A 24,139-nucleotide genomic window follows, 5' to 3' on the forward strand; every position below is an offset into this window, starting at 1 on the left:
GACCCACAGGGACCCAATAGGACCCTTCTATTCTTTAATAGAAGAATGGCGGACAGGGAGGAGTACACAAAGAAGTGAAGAAGCAGCAGCTAAGGAGGAGATGGGGAAAGAACGGGAGACGGAGGGACAGTCTACCTATAGAGTTCAGGCCCTGGTCTGGCTCCCACGACAGACTCCAAAGGAAGAAGTCACAGCTTCTCCTTAATCCTGCCCGTCCCCCCCCAACCCGCCCCAATATTCATACACCAAGAGGGCAAAATCCCTTAGTTTGGGCTAAAGTCAGAACTGGTCTGGCTTCCTCCGTGTTTTCAGAATCCCTGCCCAGTAGCAGGAGTCATCCGTATCTAGAGAGAGAACTTGCCTTCAACTATCAAAGTAGAATCCAAGTCCTTGCTGGTGTGGCTCAGTTGGTTGCAGCATTGTCCTGTACACCAACATTTCGGGGGTCCCATTCCTGGTCGGGGAACATAACTAGGTTTTAGGTTCAATCCCTGGTTGGGGCAGGTATGGGAGGCAACCAATTGGCATTTCTCTCTCCCATCCATGTTTCTCTTTCTTTCTGTCTCTCTCTCTCTCACAAGTCAATAGACATATTTAAAAAAAATTTTTTTTAAAGTGTCTGAGTTGCCTCAACCTGGGCACATGCCAGCTGTTCTTTAGAATTTCACACCAAATCTGTAAATTACATATTCACATTGTGGGCCAAAGATTAAAAAATCATGTGACCTTGCTTTTTGCCAACTGTAGCTCCATGCCCAACTCCTCCCCCACCCCCACCCTGACATCACCTGAAGCCCTTTCAGGGACTCTGAGGTCATTGACCCTCTGAGGGCCTGCTGGTCTCTCCAAGCCTTTTTGTGGCACGAGGCAAAGAAATGAAACGTGGCACATGCGCTCTTATGAAATAACTTTTAATTGCGCGATTAAATCAGAGATTTAAAGAAAGAAAGATTCAAGAGTTCCCTTTGACTGAGAAATATAAGGATATGCCAAAATACATGTGGTTACTGATCACAGGAAGAAAGCGCTTATATTTACATATGATAAAGATGCAGGCCAGGACATTAAGAACAATAAATCTGCTCTTTAAAATTTCAAGTCAGTATATTAATGAGCTTTTATTATCCAGGTAGTCCTATAAAGGACATAGAAGGCCTCATTATCCAACTTAATTCAGATCAGGTTAGATTAAAAAACAAAATACCACCATACAGGAGAAAGAAATTGCCAGAAAATTGAATTACCATAAATGTGTTCCAGTTAAAGTAAGTAAGTCCTTAAAATGGGCCTTAGGAAAGTCTATGCTGTACACAGACTGAGGCACACCAAGTATACGTGTTACAATTAGCAAGTGTGAAAAACTATGGTCATTTGCTAAGCATATAAATCTAAAGGCAACCAAGTGAAAAGACCTAAAAAAGGAAACTGTTAAATCCATTTGTACATGGATTTAACAGTGAAGCATTTCATTCTTCATGTTTTTACTTGGTGTCTTGAAATAATCCCCTTTCTGTCTCCACTCTCCCTCTTAGAAACTGTGCCCGCCTTATTTATTTATGAAGTCTGAAGGTTAGTCCTACCTGCTGAGACTAATTAGTCCTGTGCTTTGTATCCTATTCAATCCTGTCTGATTAAATGTACACATTTGTTTAACTTCTTTTCAGGCTTCTTCTTGCTATACTTCTGATTTCCTGATTAATATTAAAGTTGGGAGTTACAGTGATTCTAGTCCTCCCCCCCCCCACCATTTTTGTTTTCTCTGCATCTTATTGTTTAGTGTGCAAATGTGGTTGTGAATTTTTTCCATTGTAGGGGAATTCATGGGCTTTGTCAATCTTGGTATCATTATTTTTAGTAGTCTTCTTTCTGAGACCTTAGCTTATAAAACAGTTTTGCTGATACCCCAAACTCTCTAAATACTACATGGTAAATTTGCTCTTTTTAGGTACTGATGAGCTGGTGAAAAGCAAGTGAATTTTTTTTTTTAAGGATGGGTGGGATAATTTAATACATCATGGACTCCAGGCCAACACTTCCTAACACACAATTTGCTAATTCCTATTGATTTCTTTCTTTCTTTTCTGATTCTTTCTGTCTCCCTTTCATGTTGGAGTTTCCAGTCCACTTCCCATTGGATATTTGCAAGAAAATAAGTGTTCTTGCTCCATCATCCAGGGACACTGTGTTTTGGAAGCTAGGTCTTTTCCCCCTTAACATAATTCTGCTCCCCAGTTTGTAGCAAATCAATCTGCTCCCCAGGAGAGTGCCTAAAAATCAACAAATACCTGCTTCAAACCCCAGGTTTTCCATCTCCTCCCTGAGGTCTTCCAGCATCAACTTGGTTAGCAATTTCCTGCCAGAGCCATCTACATCTTGATTATTTGGTCAGTCTTTCCGGGATTTCATTTCAGACCCCCTTGGAGAAAGACTCCAGTACCTCTGATCCCAGGGGTTGGTGAACTTTCAGTTTTATTTTCCCTGGTGGTGTTAACGCCCAAACTTTTCACCTCCAAAGTCAGAAAGGACTTTGAATCCTAGCTCATTTCCTACCACCTGAGACGTCAGTTAAGAAAAAAAAAAAAGAAAAAAGAAAAAACCCACAAGACTCAACATTTAAATGAATCATGTATTTTACCTTCAAGATATTTTTAATGCCCCTAACAAACACTACAATATTGGATTGTTTTTTGGATAAAAGGTCATCCTGGCGTATTTGTTCTAGTGAGACATTTAATGAAATGATTCACTACTAATAAACAAAAAAGGGAGGGAAGACCTCGTGGGTTAATAGTTTCTTTCACTGCCTGTGACCAGGAACTCTGCCCAGCCCTCCACTTCCCCAAGCCCGCTGAAAGTGGAGGGCTGATCTTTCTTTTTGACTTCTGTTACATCCCGCCCAAGGGTGGCTGATTTCACTGCTGGATTAACCACTAAGAACCCCCCTCATACACCCCTCTCCCAGTAATACTCCCCTTCCACCCATTCTCAAGACTTATTTCTAGTATTTCTAAAGTGCACTTTTCTGGGCCTCTCCCCATCCCCGCCCCCCAAGTGGGCTTTCCTTCCGCCTTCCTCGGCTCCGATTCCAGACTTGGTTGCCACCCCCTTCCCCTCCTCTCCCACTCCGCATTGTCTTTCTGAGGCCGCCCCCCCAACCACCCCCCACTCCCGGAGAGAGTCCCGGTCCCCCCTGAACAGACTCCCGGGGTCGCACACTCAGCGAAGGCCTCTCCCCCAGCACACTCCTCCCTCCATCTCTCTCCCCACCGCTACCCCGCCCTCTCCTCCTCCTGCTCCCGGCGCCCGAAAGGATCATTGTTAGCCGCCCCCGCCCCGCCCACCCCGCCTGTTTATTTATGCACACGTCACCGGACTGGCCCCACCCCCCGGCATCTCATTAAGCGAGTGTGTTCCTCTCGCCCTGTCAATAATCTCCGCTCCCAGACTACTCCGTTCCTCCGGATTTCGATCCCCCTTTTTCTATCTGTCAATCAGCGCCGCCTTTGAACTGAAAAGCTCTCAGTCTAACTTCAACTCACTCAAATTCGAGCGGCACGAGCTCCTCCTGTATCTTCGGCTTCCCCCCCCCTTTGCTCTTTATATCTGACTTCTTGTTGTTGTTGGTGTTTTTTTTACCCCCCTTTTTTTATTTATTATTTTTTTTGCACATTGATCGGATCCTTGGGAACGAGAGAAAAAAGAAACCCAAACTCACGCGTGCAGAAGATCTCCCCCCTTCCCCTCCCCTCCTCCCTCTTTCCCCTCCCCAGGAGAAAAAGACCCCAAAGCTGAAAAAAAAGTTCACCTTGGACTGGTCTTTTTCTTGCAATATTTTTTGGGGGGGCAAAACTTTTGGGGGGAATTTTTTTTTGGCTTTTCTTCCTTCATTTTTCTTCCAAAATTGCTGCTGGTGGGTGAAAAAAAATGCCGCAGCTGAACGGCGGTGGAGGAGATGACCTAGGCGCCAACGACGAACTGATTTCCTTCAAAGACGAGGGCGAGCAGGAGGAGAAGAGCTCCGAAAACTCCTCAGCAGAGAGGGATTTAGCTGATGTCAAATCGTCTCTAGTCAATGAATCAGAAACGAATCAAAACAGCTCTTCCGATTCCGAGGTAGGAAAAGCCCCTCGGGCTGGTGGGGTTTTTAATCTATTTCCTGGGCTTGGCAAATGTTGCTTAAAGGGGAGAAATCGGGGCTGGGGGCGGCGGCGGGGCACCGCAGGGCCGGGCGGGCGGCGTGTGCGTGCCGTGCCACCATTGCAAAAACTTGTAACCCTGTTTTTCTCTCCCCCCCAAAACCCCTACCTCGCCGGTTCTTTTTCTCCCCCCTTCTCTCCACCCCTGCGTGGCGTTTGCCCCTCGCCCTCCCCACCTCCACCCCTCCGGGAAGGCGGAAAGACGGCCTCCGCCTCGCTCCGAAAGTTTCCGAGATAAATCCCGGGAAAGTTTGGAAGAAGGTGAGTACGCCCCGCGTGCCCCGCAGCCGCCCGCAGCTGCCCCCCGGGCCCGCCGCCCCGCGCGCCCGGGCCCCGCGCCCCGCTCGGCCCGGCCTTGCGCCGGCCCGGCCGGGGCGCCTGGACACTTGGGCCACTTTCTAAAAAGTTTCTCCTCGCTCTCTCCCGCTCCGCGCGGCCGCCGCCGTCCCCTCGCCGCCCCGCCATGTTAGCGGCCAAGAGGCAAGATGGAGGGCTCTTTAAGGGGCCACCGTATCCCGGCTACCCCTTCATCATGATCCCCGACCTGACGAGCCCCTACCTCCCCAACGGATCTCTTTCGCCCACCGCCCGAACCGTAAGTGTCTCCGCGCCCGGCTCCCGCCCGCTACCCGCCAGCCCTGCCCCGCATGCGGCCCCTGCCCTGCCCCCTCCTTCCCCCTCCTCTCCCTCCCCCTCCACACCTCCTCCCCTCCCCACCTCCTCCCCTCCCTGCCTCCCCTCCCCCGCTCGTGGCCCAGGCCGCCCGAAACTCTCCAAACTTTTCTGCCTTTTGTGGACTGGATTTGTTTGCACTTCGCCATGTTCTTGCTTTCAGTTTGCTGCCTCGTGATGTTGGGGAGACCTTTCTTTCCATGCAGGGCTTTGTTGGGGGCGAAAGAAATCAGAAGAACTTTTTTTTGCGCTCTGATTGTCCCCTCCCCCTTCGGTGGTGTTGTTTGTTTCTTCACCCTGGGAAGATGACTGTGTGGCTCTTTCTTTTCTCTCGCTCTCTCTCTTCCTTCCCTCTTCTGTGGCGTCTTGGGCTTTCCCCGGTTAACCCCTTGGCTGCCGCTGCCGGGGACTCAGTGACTGGGCTGCGTCCGGAGTGCGCGGGGTAGAGAGTGAATTTTCCTCCAGGCGTTGGACTTGAAAACTAGCGAGCGAGCGCGCGGAGCCCGGGGCCCTGGAGAAGCGACTCGGCTTTCTTTTTCGGCCGGTTATTTATTTAGCTTTCTAGTGCTGATCTCAGGCTCAGAGCCCTCCTCCCCTTTTGCCCTGGAAGGTCATGCTTGCCCGAGTGGTCCCGCTGCAAACTTGGGGCCTCTGGGCTTCCTCTCCTTTAGCTACCCTGCAGGGCCGCGAGCGCCTTGGGCGCGTTGGCTGGCTCGGCTGCCCGGTGCGCTGGCTACAAGCTCCCCGGGGCCGCGCTGGGTGGTGAGGCCCCTGTCTGTGGCTGGGGTCCTGGGTTTGTGGGCAGCCCGCACGGCTTCCTCCGAGCGGACTTGATGTATTTCTAGGGAATTTTGGTGGCTTCAGGCGTGGAGCGGGGTCTGCGCGCGCCAGCTCAGTGGGCCCTGGGGGAGGGGAGACAGACACCAGGGTGTGCCGGCCCAAGGGGCTACAGAGGAGGCTAAAGGCGTCTGTCCTTAAGGGAGTGGGCTGCTGATAGTGAGCCTTCCAACTTTGGGGGCCCCACGGTTGCATGGGGTGCCAGGCTCCTGGGCTGCTTCTCATAGCCTACATCCCGCACCCACCGCTGACATTTGTTAATGAGGCTCATCCCCTTCCCGGACGGCCTCTGCCCCCTGCCCTTGCCCTGAACTCCCTTTCCCCATCCTCAAAAAAAAAAGCCTGGATTGAGAATCTCTAGATGCAGTCTTCAGCCGTTTGTGCCTGGTTTCCCGGAATTGTCAGTTGCACCTTCTCTGGTTTGGTCCCCCTACCTCTTATTTACACACACTACTACTCTTGTTTTTTCTTTTTCGGTAACTGGAGATAGCCATTTGAAATAATGCACCCGCTGTTCAGCAGCCGTTGATTCAGGGCTAATGGCCGAGGGCTTGCCGAACAGGAGTCGATCAGATCTACAAGTGTTTTTAAGCATTAAAATATTAACTATCAGGTTTGACCTGTTCTTTGGGTCCCGGCAAAAATGGCAAGGGCATGCTAGACCGGTCATTTTTTATGGCTAGGAAAGAGAAATAATTATTCCCCCCTCCCCTGCGCTCAGGCTTCTGCATGCTTGGGAAGCTGGGAGAACGTTTCAGCCCGACCTCTTCCTGCAGGGCCAGCTCTTTCTGGCTGCAGGGGCCGGGCTGTGGGGGAAGCACACCCTGCTATGGCTCTGTTGTATTTTTCTTGGGAGCTTGAGGGCATCTTAAACCAGGAGCTTTCGGCTCGGAATCGGATGGTTTGTGTACTCACCAACCCGACCAAGCAACATTCCAAAGTAACCATGAGAATTTCTTACCCTCCCCCCTCCCTCTGCGATGGTATTATTTTAAAATCCACTTGGCCATCTGAAAGGCCATCTGAATGTTGAGCTTGGATGGCGGGCTTGCTGGCTTTCTTGACTCTTTGCAAACTCCACGACTGTGACCGCTGGCAGTCTCGCCATACTATCTCTGAAAACTTGAGCTGTTGTGTTGTGTTGTAATGGGGAAACAGGGAAATTGTTAGAGGCAAAGAAGTGATTTCCTGGTGCGAAAAGGAAGGCTCCCTTTGTGGGCATTATAGGAATAGAAGGAGTCTAGTTATTTTAATTGTGGACCTAGCGGGTGGCCTTGTGCTGTGACATCAGATTGGGTCTGAAAAGACATTTCCGAACTCAGTAGGCAGTTTTTGGTATTTGCATGTCAAACAGCAACTGACATCTTTGTGTGTGCTGCCCCTTCCGCCTTCCTCTCCGTTACCTGGGTTAGATTATGTGCTCCAAAATTAAAGTTATTTATTTAGGCCGGGCAGCAGAGCAATGGAAATGAGGACGAGAGGCTGTTATGTGTCACTCCTGACGTCTTCGATCAGAGGGGTCAGCTTGCAATTCCAGATTTGATACAGCTGCCGGCGGAATCTATAGGCAAGACAGCGGTCTTTTCATGCCTATCTGAAATTCTTAGTGCTTCATAGAGGGTGTTTTGGAGGGCAAGGTGTAAAGACAAATTAGCTATATGCTTAATTCATGTCCTGACCCTCCTTGGCGGTGGCGTTTTTTGCTACATTTTCTGTTGCTTATGAGTGTACCTGTAAGCAGCTTCAGCCTTTAAAAAGCCAACTCTTTCGATCCCTGATTTCTGCTTTTCTATTTAAGAATGTAAAGAATTAAGGAGTATCATTAAATCGGCTTATGATGAATAATACATTATCTCAAGAATAATGCTTTAATTGCCGAAGACGCCATAAAGCTTGATAGTAATAATTTTATTTTAAAACGACAAAGATTTCTGCATAACATTAATTTAGTCTTTGATACAGTAATAGGAACGGCTTTTAAAACGACAGATTTGAATACAAAAACGCATTAAGGAGAGAGGTCTAGTTAAGTAGATGGGAAGTGATAGAACTGCAAATATTAGAATTGTGGTAACATTTGTATGTTGAAGATAAGAATACTGTTACCATATTAAAGTTGATAGGAAAAAGTAGTGTTGCATTTCTTTTTTCCTCCTGCCAAAACAGAAAGGGAATGTGGTGTGGTCGAAATTCTAGTTAGGTTTGAATTTCTTTTTCAGGACTTGATTGTTGGAGTTCTCGCATCTTTTCCTCCAATGTTGTTTGCTTTTCACTGAACTATTTGCTACTAGTTTGAACAAATAAATAGGCAGCATCTTGAATTCATTTTTGAACTTGGAATCTAGCATTTAAAGGGAACCAAGAGGGGCCTATTCACTGGGGTTCTATTTAGCCGGGCAACTTCTCTTTCTGCCTTGTGAAAAATGGACGTTTTCTTCTCACTCAAACAACATAATCCTTTCCAATACAAAAGAGCTAGACCTTGGAGTGTGAAGGGTTAATGGTGGTCCTTCCCTGTTGTCCTCCCACCCCCCACCTTCACCCCCGATTGTTTTGACAACACTTTTCAAAGTGTGACATTCCAAGCCCCTACATAACAATGTAATATTACTGTAATTACACAGGTCATTACATTTTAAATAGAGAACAATAAAATGCTTATCACCCTGAAAAAGAACAGGTGTTCTTGCCCTTCTTTGGTATTTATGCTAATTGTTTTTCATCTCCTTCCGAAATATTTATGGCGAACATGTTTAGATTTCAATCTGACCGCCACAGCATTAATTCAGTGCTAATCTTTATAGGTTGGGGTTTAATGTCTGCAGTATGGATTATGGGTTCAACACTCACCCAGTAAGTCATATTTTAATGATTATAAATTTAATATGCCAGCGCTTTGGCGTTTGTTGAATTTAAAGCTTTCTGAAACGCCAGAAACAAACTATTAAGCAGTCGGGAGCCTAAAGTGCTTCTCTGGAAGAAGTGTTTTTGGAAACTTTTGACGGCTACAGGGAAGTAGCTTTCACTGATGCCCCCTATCTGACTGAGGGAAGATTTAGAGGAAGACAACCCCCGTTCTCAGCCGCGGAGTTTTGCACGTTGCTTTGAAATTTTACTGATAATGGATTTCATTCGGGAGTCCCTGCTGGAAGCTGGTCAGCTTTCTGTTTCTTAGCAAGCTGTGAAAAAGTTACAGGAAGGTGTCCGGGGGTTGGCAGATCAAGAGGGCTGTTCTGGGAGCAGCGCAAAAATATTTGCTTTAGAAAACTCGCATTTTAAGAGTTGCACTGGAGGCTGTGCTTTTAAAGATTTACAGCAGAAGCCTTTCCAGGTTCCGAATGCCCCTCTCCATCCTGCGAGGTGCCTGTGTGCCTGCAAAAAGTGCCTAGAGTTCCTGGTGGGGAAACCTTGGTGCGGCTTCTCGCAGGCAAGCACAGTGGGTCAACGAGCAGGCATCTAAGAGGATTTCACATTTTGTCAGAGGCTTCACAACAGGGGCCCCCCGAATCACATTAAAAATGCACTGGAGAGAAAGGACAGCTGCAAATTTTTGTGCGGACGCGTGTTTCTGGACCATGACTAAAACTCCCGGGGACCTTTTCCCCAGCTGTCTGGAAGTTATGTGGAAGTTGGTTTATTGGCAGTTAAGTATGAGACAACCTGGATTTAGCAGAGGCTCTCTCTTGCACAGGAAGTAGATGACATTATATTGGGGGCAGGGAAGAGACTTAAGGCAAGGAGTGATTTACTTTTCTCTCTTTTTTTTTTTTTTTTTGCTTTTTTTTTTTAAACCATAGACTTGCCAAATAAATAAGCACTTTCCAAGGAAGTAGGTTGTAAGCTTTTTAGTCTTGGTAAGTGGAATTAGATAATATCTTTAACCACATTTATAACTGTTCGGAGGTGACACAGTACAGAAGTTTTGAAAAGGAGGGGTCAGTCAGATCCTGGAGGCTTTTATTTTTGTAGGGGGGTGTGGTGGGGGCGTCTGAGATTCTTCTGGGAGTGAACATTGGCAACCGTGTAAGTAAATCTTCAACTCTGACTTATAATTGAGCACATTTGTGAAGGAAATGGTTAATTTTACAACCAAAGGCAAACTTGCACCTCGACAGGTCTGCTGAAAGAAATGTGCCCCAGTCCTTTGCTGGCAAGCGCCACCGGGTCATAAATCCACAGGCTTTATTTACAGCCCATAACACTTATGAATGTTAAGATATTTGACGCCACGTTGGCCTTATAATATTCAAGGTCCGCAGACATTGGCAGTAGCTCAGATTTCTCTCACTAATTATAAGCAATGAGTTGGGGGGGCTGGGGGGAAGCCCATCGCAAATGCTGCCCTCCCCCCTCCCCTGACCCCCACCTCTGCAATCTGAGCTGACTGAGACAGACACCCCCTCCTTGGCAGCTGACTTGTACTTTTCCTCTAGGCTATTGTTATACACATTTATAAAGAGCACTTTCAGGGATGGAAATTCAGTGGGGGGCCCTGCACAAATGCCTTTTTCAAAAGCAAAGTTGCTCTAGGTGTTTGCATCTTTTTCCTTTTGGTTTCTCCCTTTTTCCTTTTTTTTTTTTTTTTAAGACTATGCTGCCTATATTGTGCATATTTCCCAGAATACTTAGAGAAACCTGATAGGGGAGATTGCTCTGTAATTTATATGATGTTCCTTCTACTGAGCTGGAAGGGAAAATACACACGTTGCATCCCCAGTTAACGGGAGGTTTTTTTTTTTTTTTTTTTAAGTGAGGGTGAGGAGAGTCGATGAAAAGAAATTAATAGATGAGAGGGAACAATCCAGGTTTATGTTGGGGATGGGAAGGCCACTCATTTGAGAAACATGAGCTGATGTCTGGGGATGGGGGTGGTGGCACAGAAATGTCATGTCGCCCAGGAAGGCAGAGAAGATGCTGGGCTGGGATTAGGAAAGTATAAGAAGATGGGACACAGATTCGGGTTTGGGGAATGTCTTTATCCAAACTGGGGATTGGAAGTTTCTTATGAGAGGTGGGAGGACCATGGTGGTGGTGGGGGAAGGGGGGCGGGCTGTTAAAAACTATATTATTACTTTGCTCAGCAGAGACTAGTTCCAATCCACTCCTCACCCAAAGTGAGGATCTTGCAACAGATACATTTCCTATCAGCTGTTGTGAGATGATCTGGGGGTGGGGCATTTGTGGGCGAGACCCCCCCCCACCCCCCTCCCGCTGCAGGAGGTCTCAAAGGCCAATTACTTGGCTGATTTTAATTTAGTTTTTGAAAGTGTGTTGTTCTGTGTGTTACAAGCTGACCACATGGGTAAAGGGGCACGGGGGCTCCTAGGTGTGGGAAACTTGAGGGGGGCTGATGGCTCCGTCGTTTCTGGCGGGATACTTCTCTCCATCCAACCGAAACTTAAAGAAACTTAAAGACCGAGGCTGAAAGGTTTTATTTTCTAATCAATGGAATGCAGAAACTTACTAGCCCTCCGGGACAGATCTGAATCCCTTACCAGCTCATTACAAAGATGGGGCTGTGGGATCTTTGAACGGGTTATCAGCCCTGGTGTTCTTCGGTTTTCCCAGGATGGCTTTTCCTTCCTTAGGCACATCTGATTTCGGGCTGGTAATTTGGCCCGTTACATTTTATTCTTTTTGTCGTGAAGTAGCCCCAAACCGTTCCATCTAAAGGGGGAAGGAATGGCTATTATTAGTGGCAGCAGCTCTGAAGGAGTTAAAATCGCTCCCTAAAGTTTGGCATCATGAAAATAAATTTGAGGCCTGGTAGGCATTAGCAGGGCACAGCACATTTACAGAGCTTAATTAGTACGAACTGTAATTGTTCATGGTCTGCCAGAAGAAGTAATGTTCAGGAAAAGTGGAGTCCTTCTCTTGCAGTCTTCAGTTTGAAGCCGATAAATCACTTGCATATTTGTGCAGTGATTCAAATGGAGCTAAGACCTCTCCCATCCCAACATGTGGTAAATTGTAAAGTCAATGAATTGCAGATGTAGGCAGCAGTGCGATTCTCCCAGAAAATGCAGAATGAATGGGAAAGAGTGATGCTATAAATATTTACTGAGAAGATAACTAGGATCCAGCGTGCTGGGCCAATTATGATGTACTAAATATATTAGTAAGATGCTTTAAAAATCGAGAGGATTTGTGTGGGTCTTGGGGTGGGTTGGTTTGTTTTAGAAAGTGAAATAAAAGGCGCTGTGTTACTGTCGTGTCAGTTTTATTAAGCCTGAATCACAATGGCATAGCCAGGGAAGGACATATGAAACCCACATTAATGCAAATTAATGCATTATGAGTTGCAGCACTGTGACTGCTAAGTGGAGTAATGATGGGGGCATCATTTTAAGAGTGTTAGTGTAGCAACTTTTAACGAAAAGTGCTGTGTTAGAGCTTGTGTGTGTTTGGATGCTAGAAGTGTGTTCAGGAGCAGGAAACTTGATTCACTTTATACCCTACCCCCTACCCCCCCACCCCCCGCCCCAAGCAGTTTATGAACTTTGTCTTAACATTTGAAGAAAATCATCTAGTTTTTCTTAAAAAAAAAATCAACCGAGAAATGCCGATCACCATCACCAAGCTCAACTTCAATATTTCTTCCTTTCTTTTTTATTTTGCAAGAGATTGCAGCACCAAGTGGAAAAACAATGAACGTGTAGCATCCCCCCATAGACCTGTGGATGTAACTTTCTTGAAGCAATTTTTTCCCCTCTTTTTCTTCTTACAGATTTTTGGTCTCGGGCAATGTTGCAAGTCAATACTTCTTTCCCCAAATGTGAGTAGGTGGATGTGTGTGGAAGCTGTAAAAGTTAATGATCCTCTCTGACTCATGGCTGATGGTTTCAGGTTGAGGAAAGAGAAAAGAAAGAAATTAATGAGGGTAAATAGACATTTGATGGAACACGGAGACAGTGGGAGAGGTTGTTCTTGCGTCCAAAGGCCTTCGTTGTGTTGCAGCAGGATTTCTGGAGGATGCTGGGAAGTGCAAAGTGATGCCTTTGTTTAAGGTGTTGTTTTAGGAGGGTCTGAGTGTTCCGGTGTCTAGATCTCTGCAGGAATGCTTAAGCCCACATACCTGCCAGGCAGTGCTGGTTTTGCCTTCCCAGGGGAAGCCAGAGGCCCCCCTGGACACTTTCGGAAAGGGCAGGCAGTAGCCCAGAATCCTGGTCAGACGTTCATTCCCCATCGAAAGGAAGAGGCTCCTAATGCAGGGGTGCTGTTCCTGTCCTGAGAACGATGGATGGTGAAAGGGAAAGTCTTAGGTATTCCTTTTTCTAAAAAAGTGTTCTGCGTTTTCAGCTCATGGCATGGAAATGAAACTTCAAGTGGGTCATAGTGGTAGCTACAGGGTAAAAAAGGAAGGGAAGTGGACCAAAAAATCAAAACCTTGTAGGAGATTAGTCTGGATTTATTATTATTTGTATTGAAGAAAGCCAAGCGATTCATTAAGCTGAAAATAAAATGGATGCCCTACCCCCTCCCAATTTAGCAGAATGAACAGGCATCCTAGGTTGGTCTTTCCATAGGGTTTCCGTTTTTTTAGTTGCCTTTGAGGTTGAGATCTCTGGTCGTAAAAGCCCAGTCCCTTTCCTCCCACCTCGGGGAAATCTCTGATGTCTTGTATCCCAGATGCCGTAGTGAGGGCCAGTAGTAGTGATCAGAGCTACAATGAGGCATCAAGATGTGCTGATAATAAGGGAAGCGGCCAACCATGACAGGTTGGTTTTCCCGTTGCTGGAGAACTGTGCACACCTATGTCGAGCACAGCCCACCTTCCTGGTGCTTCCTCTGGACCAGGGAGGGTTGGGTCACCTTCGGGTGTTACAATGGCTGGGTGGGCCTGGCCACTGTCAACGAACACACAGGAAAGGAAGGTTTATTTTGCCGAAGTGTCGCTGGGAGGGATGAAAAGGAAAGCACCTTGGAGTCCTTGTTGGGGGGACAGCCCTGGGAGGGAGGCGCCATGTCGAGGGCCGGCCTGTTGCGTGGCCAGGGTACAACAGCCACAGGTGCTGCGTGAGGCGCTGCGTGACGTGCGTGCTGCAGGTGGTCAACAGCAGGGCAGTCCCCAGAGTTGAGGACTATGGGAATCTGGTTCTCAGACTCAGATGAGGAAGCCCTGGACAGCCCCACAGCCGGTCCTGGGCCTCTCAACCTCCTTCTCTTCCGAAAAGCAGAGGGCCAACCATCTTGTTTCTTGTTCTAGTTTCGAATGCCAGGTTTTTCCAGGGTCCTTGTGTCTTGTCTTTGTCTTAAAAAGCTAGACTAGAATGAACAGGCATCTTCGTGTTTTACAGGGGAGGAAAAAGCAGTTTAAAATATGTTTTACAAAGGATTATTTGGGGCTGGGAGAAACAAGAAAATGGTTAAGGCTGTGTCTCTGTAGCTGGGGGAAGCTGAGCTCGAAATCCCTGCAACAGCGGTTGCTGGCCGGGCGTGAAGACCCATAGGAGCGTGTGCTGTGGGTATTCATGAGCTGGTCAAGGCTGTTGTGTGTGGCTGGACACCTGGGGAGGGAAGTGACATTGCTGGGGGGCGTTAGGATGGCGTGTGTGAAGGTTAAATTCACTTTGTCCTGCTAGAGTCTTGAGGACTCTGCAGCTGCGTATTTACTGTTTAATTGCAGCTTCCTCTCGGGGTCATGTTGTTACTTGGGTGGTGATGAACGCCAGGATTAAGAATGGAACCCGACAAGTGAAAATTGAATTTGGATTAGCCACAGTTTCATTAATGCATTCATAAGGCTGTGATTATATGAAATTTTGTTTCCACGACCTATACTTAGCTATCAGGTGTCCATTCAATTTTAATTGACAATATAAGATTCCTGTGGTTACCCTGAGTACAGATCGCCTAGGGCTCCGCAGGGTCTGTGGGAAGCAAAGCCTGGACAAGTTTCCAGTAAGCTCTGAATCAGGCAGAAGAGGAGAATAAAGCCCGCTGAGAAAGGGGGACACGTTGTTAGTGTTGCCTTCTCTACTGAGAAGGAGAACCCCCCCCCCACACACACACTTCTCAGACAAGAGCTGCTCTCCAGCCAAGAATTCCAAACTCGCGGAGGAACCTGTCTCTGGCACAAAAGTTGTTTTAACATGATGCAGAATTGTCACAGTAATTAGTGCAATCTCCGCTTACTGACGGGCAGTTTTCACAAAAAGGACGGGGGAGCAAAGAGAGCAGCTTCAGCTCTCTTTGTCAGCCGTGCCCCTCGGATGACTGGCCTCTGAGGGTGTGTGGGGGCTCTGTGCGTGGGGGGGCATGTCTTCAGGCGCTCAGCGGGCATCTGGGCTTCCTTTGGGGAATACAGTTTATCACTCTGCTTTGACAGGTGAACAAGTCCTTTTGTGGCCCACCTTGGTTGTGCCCTCTTTAATTTGATTAATATTGTGTTCTGGGGCAAGTGGACTCATAATAGATACAGGGGGTATTTCTGTTTATTTGTGACAGATAAAATGCTCCCAGAACCCCCTGTATCCTAAAATGGGAACTTACAGCTTCTTGCCATGAGCAGTATGGCTTTAGACTATTTTTGAAAATTTGATTACTACTGTGTTGTTTATGAGTTGGTGCAGAAGTTCTTAACGTGAAATCCTCCCCACCCCCTTTTCTTTTTTATGGGCTGAATAATTTTTCTGGCAGGGAGTAAGATACCCACTAATTGGACCTGAAACCCTTGCAGGCTAGGGAACGCTTTGCGGTAGATACAGAAGTGTTTTGGTAATGGTGGTAGTAACAGTGTAGTAGTAGTGATAGCAGTAGTTGGTTACAATGAAACCAATCTGTGTTTGGAAACACCACTGATTGGCGTGTTGCGAGGGGAATGGGCAGCAGTTTCTTAGGACCATCAGATTCTTCATCGTTTGTGCGTACATGGCAAATTAAAGTGCATTTTCAGATACTGTGGAGATCCTTTGGTGACTGTTGCATTGTTTATGAAAGAAATCAGCAGATGGTGTTTGTTTTCCCAATTGGTAGGATCCCAAGATTAACAAGTGTTATTTGGAACGAGTTTGATGAGGACTCTTGGTATTCCTTTCTATTGGGGGCTACACACTTCTCTGATGGGGCTTCAGAGGGGAAGGCCCAGGAGAGGTTTCAATACATACTTGGCTCTGCGGGGTCTGATGAACCAGGGTGGACCTTCACTCAGTGGCCGCCGAGTAGGTGGTGGTCTTTCTTTAGAACACCTGGTGATTCTTAGACAGGGGTTGGCTCCCCCTTTGGGGAGGTGTGGATACCTGGAGTGCGGGCTACCTGGCTGTCCTGGGTGACATAGCTTTGTCGCTGTGAAAGAATGTACAGGGCACGGGGTGGCCCTGAATTCTGCCTGACGCATTTGTGTTCCCCAAAACAGGATTGTATTTGAGAGCGAGAGCCAGTTATTGGGACTGTGGGGGGCTTGTATACCTGTGGCAGTCTCGTGGCTTCTCATCATCCTTTCTCTCGTAACCTCTTCCTCTCGCCTACATGTTGCAATTCTGATGACTTTTTTGCAGCACAGTTAATTTTTCTGCAGCGTCCTGCTCAGCACACTGGCTTCCTTTATGTCTTAATGGGCATCCGTCTTCCCTTTTCATGTTATTGATTCTCACTCCTGGCCCCCTCCCCACTCCCTTTTTGCTTATTGAATAGAGGCTTTTTTTTTTTGACTTTACCTTAGATTATTATGATCATCTTATCCATAGCAACAAATAAAAATACACAGGTCTTGATTGAATGCCAAGGCTGCAGTTCAATCTAAGGAGGTTTGTCTGCTATTCATAAACTGCTTAAGATGTTGCCTTGTAGTTTGTGACATAAGCAGAACGCTTTGATTTGGTTTCTTTCTACAGCTCCATTTTCAGTCCGGGAGCACGCATTACTCTGCGTACAAAACGATTGAGCACCAGATTGCAATTCAGGTAGGAAATGCCACAGATCCCCGAAGCTTGAATTGTCATGACATACGTAGGTCTCCTGTGTCTTTTATTCTCCACCCCTTCCCCCAACCTAGATGATGCTGATGCTGATGCTGATGTGATGATGCTGATGTTGGTGGTGATGATGATGATGGTGGTGGTGGTGATGGTGGTGATGACCGTGGTAACGATGATGAGTGTGGTGATGACGATGGTGGTGACGAGGGTGGTGGTGGTGGTTGATTCATTGGGGGAGGTGGGAAGCAAAGGATAAACAAGAGCAGAAGAGATGCTGCTAAAATGATTTAAAAGATATGGAAAGAAAGAGAAGTCTGTGTCTTTGTGAAGAGTCTCTTGTTCAGGCATAATGGGCACACAGACCCCAGCTTGGCCACTGTCTTTTTTTGCCTAGAGAGGGGTCTTAAACTGGGAGTAAGATGAGGCGGCGGAGAGTGAATGGGAAGAGGGCAGGGGGAGATGGGAGAGGCAGCCGTGTGACAGCCAGAGAGTTGTTTCCGGTGGATCAGAATCATGTTAAGTGGTGCTAAGAATATCACTTTTGACCTGATTGTCCTGAAATGTTGATTTCTCCTGGGCCTGTTGATACATGACACTTGCAGTGCTGGAAGGGAAAGGCGACAGATCCCGGCTTCTGATGAGTGTCCTGTTTCCTGCTCACGTAGTACTTCCATTCTCTTAAATCCAAAGGCTAAACAAATCACGGACTAATATAGACTCGGCGCTGAACCGATGCCAGCAGAACGCAGCCGTGGAGGGCGAGCAGACTAACACGATTTTCATCTGTCTGCCTGGCCTTGCCTGGCTTCGCCAGGGTGGACGGACCTCCTGGTGTCACTCACGAGACTGAAACTTCTGGAGTCTTCTGGGTTAACCCTTGGGAGGGAGGCTTTTGAAACCGGTTGCTGTAGTGTTCCAGGCTGGGCCTAGGGTCTTGTTTAGAGGTGGGTGCTGGCTGGTCAAGTGACTCCCTTGCTCCCCCGTTCTCCTTCCTGTAGCTAGTTGCCTTTTCAGAGCACTCGTGTTCCCTGCCTGGGGTCTCCTGGACTCCAGCCACATGGCATCCGGGGATCTCTGCTGCTGCCTCACACGTGCATCTTCCCGGGGGAGACTTGCAAAGAGCCGTTTGCCCCAGGTAGCTCGTGCGTCATTTCACCAGGGGAAGCTATGACTCAGCAGACATTTTTCTTTGGTGGATCCCTCGTATTTTTGTGCTCCTTTCAAGGAGACAGTAAGTTATTCTAAAAATATTTCAGTGACTTGTGAAGTTGGGCTGGCTGATCTCAGTCTGCATTTGAGAGCATAGTGCGACCTTGAATTTATCCCCCAACCGCCAGATGTGTTCAAGACGGGGTGTTTTCAGTTGGACACGGCGGTTTCTCTGGCTGGCACGCTTCTGGGTGGACCCTTCTCCCCGTTGAGTGACGGCACAGTGAGTCCCGCTCCCAGAGAATGGTTGCAAGTTGGGGTTTGCCGAGAGAACATGCCTCACCCCTACCTCCTGCTGAATGGATAGACGAACAGGCCTGCTACATCTCCGGCCGCGCTGGAGAGTCCTGCTGCCCGGGGTGTGGGAACTGTTGGGGCTGAATAGCGCAGTGATCCCTATCTTGGTGTGGAAAGGCTGGCTGGGGCCATGTCACTGGGAGACCGGCCGAGCCCAGACCAGCTGTTGTGTCTTTACACCCGGGGCTGAAGCGTCCCTTGTTAGGCCGAGCAAGCTCGTCTTTTCTCCAAACCACCTGGCACGGGGCAGGCCATGGGAAGCTCTTTCTCAGGAGGAAGATGGAGTAAATTACAGAGCTCATTGTTTGGAGGACTGAGACCATTACTATTCCTCCATGAACAGGTAGTATTGTTCTCCCCTGCCTCTGTTTGCCGAGGCTTGATGCCCATGTGGGCAAACAGAGAGACATTTTATTAGAGACCCAGCACCGGCTTGCTCTCGGGGCTCACTCTCCCGGCTTCCCCGCTAGGCCGGGACGGGGCCAAGCCAAACGGCAGCTAGCTGTAATTCTAGTTTGATCATCAAAGGATAAATGGCACCCCCACCTCCCACCCCCAAACAAAACAAAAGCAGCAAAGGGAAAAAAAAAGAGGAAACCTCAGCCACAAAAAAGTGGTTCCCAAGGCACATGGGACCGTTCAGCCCCGAGGTGGGGGTTGGAGGACAGGCTGGCCTTGCGTTTGGTGAGCAGTGGCGTGGGCATTCCCCTGGCTCTGGTCTCCAGTTTAAGGCTTAAATCAACGTGATGGTCGGGGCTGAAGTCTTTTTTCCTGGAAACTGAAACCTGTTTAACCTTAATAAATACTGTATTTCAATATGAGTGGAGCTTGTTGCTCTCCTAAGCTATATCCTAAAATAACCTCCAGAAGTATGATACCGCGTATCACATGAGATTCCCTTCCCACCCGCCCTGTGATCTGGGGGCTGGGCCAGGTCCACCGTTTGTATGAATGGGCGCCGGGTGCTTGTGCAGACGTGGCGTGTTCTTGTTCAAGGTTATGGGCGCAGCGTCAGTGCTGGCGTTGGGGTATCCCCCCACTTTTGTGACAGTCTCCCAACTCCTCTCGGTTTTGAAAAGATTCAGGTAACAAAAATGATTCTCCCGAAAGGGTCATCACAAAGTGTCAGTGGAATGGAAATGAAAAACCTTTCTTTAGACACAGTTATTTAACTGTATTGGCTTTAAAAGTTTTATGGAAGTACACTGCTCAGGTCTTTTGTGGAGGGGCGGATAAACGTCTGCATAGGAAAACATGACCCAGATCGGTGGGGTAGAGAATGGAGACGGAATACTTTTTCCGTAAAGGGCCAGATAGTAACTGTTCTAGGCTTGGCGGGCCACATAGTCTCTATGGCAGCTACTCAGCTCCGCCATTGTGATGAGAAAGCTCCCCACTGTAGCACCTGGAGGAGCAGGTGTGGCTGTGCTCCAGTGAAACTTCATTTATAAAATCAGACGGCGGCCGGATGTGGTCCATGGACTGTTGTTTGCTGCCTCCGATAAAGAATATATTGCCAACTCCCCAGAAGTCTCTCTTGCTCCCTTCTCGTCCCAGTGCTCCGGCTCCCCCCACCTCCAGCAAAAATTCTCACTGTGGATCAGGTCGGCCTGGTTTTTAGCTTCTTAGAAATGGAATTCCACAGAACACACTGTTTCATGCCTGGCCCCACTCAGCGTCGTGTGTGTGTGTGTGTGTTGTGACCCCGTTACCGTGTGTAGCAGCAGCCTGCCTTTTTAACGGCTGCATAATATTCCACACAGGAATATGCCACAATGCGCGTAGGTTTTTCTCTGTGTTGTTGGATGTTTGGGTTGCCTCCCACTTTCTGCTCTTATCAGTCAGGCCCTGGAAACACGCTCACCTACATCTGTTCATACACAGGAGTGGGCTGGGAGAGGCGAAGGGTAATGTGTGTGCTTAGCTTTACGTTGACCTTTTTTGAGAGAGACTTAAACACCGGATTCCAAGTGTTGTCATGGAGATGCACTAGCATAGTGGTTGTTAGGTATGTGGGTGATATTTACGAGGAGGAGCAACAAGATAAGGCTCCTTTGCCCAGAGTCCAGCGCAGGCCCCTTCATGGCCTTTGGCCCCAGCTCCTAGGAGCTCCTCCCACCTTCTCATTAACCTGAGCACAGAGGGGTCCCACGCTGCAGATGACTCCCGGGGGTTCCCTGTAGCTGGTTGCACGTCAGCGTTTTGGCATCTCTGTTGCCTCTCTGAAGAGAACTCTCCCCACACTTCTGCACTCATCATTATTCCAACCTCAAGAGCAAGGTTGGAAGCAAGGTCAGGACCCACAGATGTTTCCCTTGGTTTTCAGAAGGGCTACTCCAGAACCAATTAAGCCTTTGTTTTAAGAGTGCTTTGGCCAAAGGTTGATGTTTTAACACCAAGTCAGATGTGATTTAGGGAGGGGGAAAAAAAAAACTCCACACGCAGCAAAAACAAACCGAGGAGACCTCTCTTGGTTGTTTTTCTTCTAAATGTAAAGTGGTTTGTGTGTGTTGGTGTGTGTGAGCGCATGCACACGCTTGTGTGTGTACGCACAAAGACAACTAGGAGAGGATCCAGAAGAAATGGACCATTTTATTTGTTTACACAGCTGAGCGGTGGAGACTTTGCAGTGGGTGTTGCTTTCCCTCTCTCCTCGGGCTTGCAGGTTCTCATCTGAGCTGCACCAAAGCTTACCCCTTCCGCCTGGTCTCGTTTGCATGATCCGGGAAGGCCCACCGGCCCTCCTCCAGCGTCTGGGTGCTTTGCGGAGCCAGGGACGGAAGGATAGAAGCTGGAGAACATCCTTGTTCCATATTGGCCCCTTATTCCTGGATGTCAACTTGCCTACGTGTTCAACTTGTTACGCTCCCTGCCATGCTATGGCTTGGAGTCCAACTCTTTGACCAGGTGGGCCGTTGGCATTGGTGGTAAAACTGTCCAGAGACGGACACCAGTGGGTGTGACCAGGACATCCGTGAGGGCTCCTGGCTTTCCTCCCGTTCATGGGCCCCACGGCGGTGCCTTGTGCCCTAGGCCTGTCCTCCCCAGTTCCCTGGCCGTCCAGTCTCCATGCGGATCTGCTCTCCTAGTTGGGGAGCAAATGTGGGATAAGTGGGAGAATTCCCCCAAACAGGTTCAGTTCTTGGTGTAGTCACTTCTCACTTTTCGTGTGGACCCACCGCCACACCTGTCTGTGACGTTTCATTTCTGCCTCTCACAAAGAATGAATGAGTGTGTGAGTGTGTGTGTGTGTGTGTGTGTGAGAGAGAGTGAGCCGGAGAGAGATGCCATTTCACTCGAGTAGTTTGACAAAGCCTGTAGATGCCAGTTAACTCATTCAAAAGGTTCATTCACTGGCTACAGTGTTGTTTTAGCCAGATTGTCTGATTTAAGTCCAAACCTCAGAATACTCATTCATTCATTCAAAAATATTTATTGTGTGTCTACTGTGTGTCTGGGGAACTCGACAGAGAGCCAGACAGACAAAAGTCGTGTGCTGTCACTGAGCTGAAGTTCTAGTGATGTTTTTTTAAATGTGGGTTTCTAACTACCTCGCTCCTCTTGGTCTGATTGAGTAGGTCTCGGGTGTAGTCTGGGAGGCTGCATTTTCAATCAGGGCTCTGATTTTCTGCCTGCTAGAATTTGAGACTTGCTGTCCTCGAGTCATTTATTGAACACTCAGTCCTTTTCGCCCGGTGAATAAAAATGGAAGGGTGGCCAGGTACACCATTGGGATAACTTTTCCTCATTTTGGGTGAGACTGGCCTTCGGTTCCACGAGTGTTCGATGCCTTTCCTTGTCCATGGTACACGAAGAAAGCCGGGTACTTTCGCCAGGCTCGGGAAGAGGCGTTGCTTTGTTTACGCAAGAGTAGCGCGGACAATAAGGTGCTTGGTGGTAGGGGTCAGAGGCAGTACAACAGTGGACAGCAGCTTGTGCTTACAGAATTCTCCCTAGCACTGGGTCCGGTGTCCAGCGCTATCTGTGAATTGTTTATTGATTCTTCATAAGAACAGGGAAGGAAACCCAAAAGATGTAGTTAAACTCATTATCACCATTATCCTGATTCCTAAACAAGGAAACGGAGACACAGATACCTGAGGTCTTTTGCTTGAGATCAAGGGCTTAGGATTCAAGCCCCAGCAGACTGGGGAGAGGCTGTACCACACACACAGCCTTGTGCTAACTACCATCTCTGCTCAGAGTCGTGCTCGAGAGGGTCCAGGGGTTTCCTAAAGCCGGGGTGCCCAACCAGCTCTCTGGGCTGCATACAAAGTAATCACCTGGAGTTGCTAGAAAATAGAGAGTCAGGGTTTTACTCCTTGGAGAATTCCATTTATGAGGACTGGGGCAGTGCCTTAGAAATCTGAACAAGCATCACCTGGAAGGCACCTGCAGGGTTTGGTAAGATACCTATTGCAGCCCTACCCCCAGAGGGTCCAGTTTTGTAGGTCTGGGGTGGGTCTTGACATTGGCATCTTGTACAAGTTTTCAGGTAACGATGATGTCCCTCATCTGGTGACCGCACTGTGAGAACGCTGGACTGGGGTGGGGGTGCTCAACTCTGGCTGCACACTGCACCCCCTAGGGAGCACGAGAACCAGTGTGTGGGCCTAGGCTCTGCCCCGGCCTGCCTGTATGGGGGTCTGGCGGTGGGGTGGGGACCGGGCAGCCCGCCCTGTGTCTAAAAGACTTCCCGGGTCATTTTACTGTGCACACACAGGTGGTTGAGGAGCGCCAGTCCAGGAGATCTTGGACTCCCCACCCCTTCCCTACTCTTTGGTTGAATCTGAAGCACGGAGTCTCCTTCGAGAATAACTGTTTATCAAGTTTTTTGTTTGCTTATTGTAGCTGGACTGTGTTCCCTTGGGGGAGAAAGGTCTGCTTATGTTCAGAGTTCTAAAGGATGCCTGTTCCGCGGCAGGAACCTCTCATTTGAGAACGTTGCGTAACAGTGGTGCTCGACTGCCCTGAGCTGGTACCAGTGAGAACAGGCGGGAATCTGCTGCCATGCACGGGGCGGGGGGGGGGGGGCTGCGGAGCCTGGAGCTTGGGGGCCGGGCAGCCTATTGCTGCTCACACTTCATGTCACGTGCAAATGCAGGCTTGGGTTCAGTAGTTCCAGGGCGCGGCCTGAGATTCTGCATTTCCAGCACGCACTCTTGGCGTGTTGTGGAGGTCGAATCCACTTTGAAAAGCGTGGAAATGGCACTGCAAAGAGGCAGAATGGTTTAGCTGAGGTCTCCCATCTTGGTGGAAATAGGGCCAAGACTAGAATCCAGAAGTCCGACTTGGCTTTCTTTCTACCCGTCTTTCAAGGAGAAGTTACCGTGTCTAAGCCGTTGCATTACATTGGCCAGATAAAATACAACAGTCTGGTTTGGCTGTTCTTACTTACATCATTGATTTAACTTAATATCTGTTCTAACTGTGTTTGTGTGAGTTGAGATACTTGCATCTGTTCATTCCCCACCATGTTGAGGCGCGTGGGGCCCAGGCCGCCTGGTGTGTGAGAGGGCTGGTGAGGACGCAGGGAGTGCCTGCTAGTCCTGACCGGACACCCGGGAAGAATGGAAACAGCTGTTCCCTCGGCCACATGTGTCCCCCTTATGGTCGGCAGCAAGTGGACTGGAGGTCTGGCCTGTGGCAGTCAGCTGGTGGGATTGACTTCTTTGTAACTCTTATTGAAGTTGCACTTTGTAACATTTACTTTGTATAAAGTTGCCGGGAATCATGGGGCTGTGTAGCTAAGCACAGAAATGTCCAAGTGGGCCATAGCAACACTTGCAGGCGGATCAAGCTTAGCACGTAATTGTTTCTGGATGTGCGTTTGGTTGCATGTTATCAAATCCTGATCAGACAGATAAGTGGTTGCAAATTATTTTTTAAATGGTTTACCTTGAAATCCCAGCAAACTCTTCAATTAAACAGAAACGACGGCTGACCATTATTCCTAGGGTTCCACCCAAACCATTGGGTGGCTGGTGGTGTGTTTGATAGTGAATGAATAAT

The 24,139-nt window shown here is 48.3% G+C and overlaps 1 protein-coding gene across 29 annotated transcripts in view; it reads left to right on the forward strand.

The window, feature by feature from the left end:
* The first annotated feature begins 3,441 nt into the window (after positions 1-3,441).
* Positions 3,442-24,139, forward strand: part of TCF7L2 (transcription factor 7 like 2) — a 188,845-nt gene continuing 168,147 nt past the window's right edge. For 16 of the 29 annotated variants that reach the window (XM_045853949.1, XM_045853954.1, XM_045853953.1 and 13 more), the window contains exons 1-4: positions 3,442-4,113; positions 4,391-4,457; positions 4,667-4,791; positions 16,538-16,606. In XM_045853949.1, coding sequence (XP_045709905.1) covers positions 3,925-4,113; positions 4,391-4,457; positions 4,667-4,791; positions 16,538-16,606 — 450 coding nt within the window. In that variant the 5' untranslated portion in view covers positions 3,442-3,924. The remainder of the gene's footprint in view (positions 4,114-4,390; positions 4,458-4,666; positions 4,792-16,537; positions 16,607-24,139) is intronic. The other 13 variants (XM_045853955.1, XM_045853960.1, XM_045853964.1 and 10 more) reach the window with 1 other exon arrangement.

This window comes from Phyllostomus hastatus, unplaced genomic scaffold (assembly GCF_019186645.2).
Source record: "Phyllostomus hastatus isolate PE091 unplaced genomic scaffold, TTU_PhHast_1.1 phas_scaffold_1066, whole genome shotgun sequence".
NCBI lineage: Eukaryota > Metazoa > Chordata > Mammalia > Chiroptera > Phyllostomidae > Phyllostomus > Phyllostomus hastatus.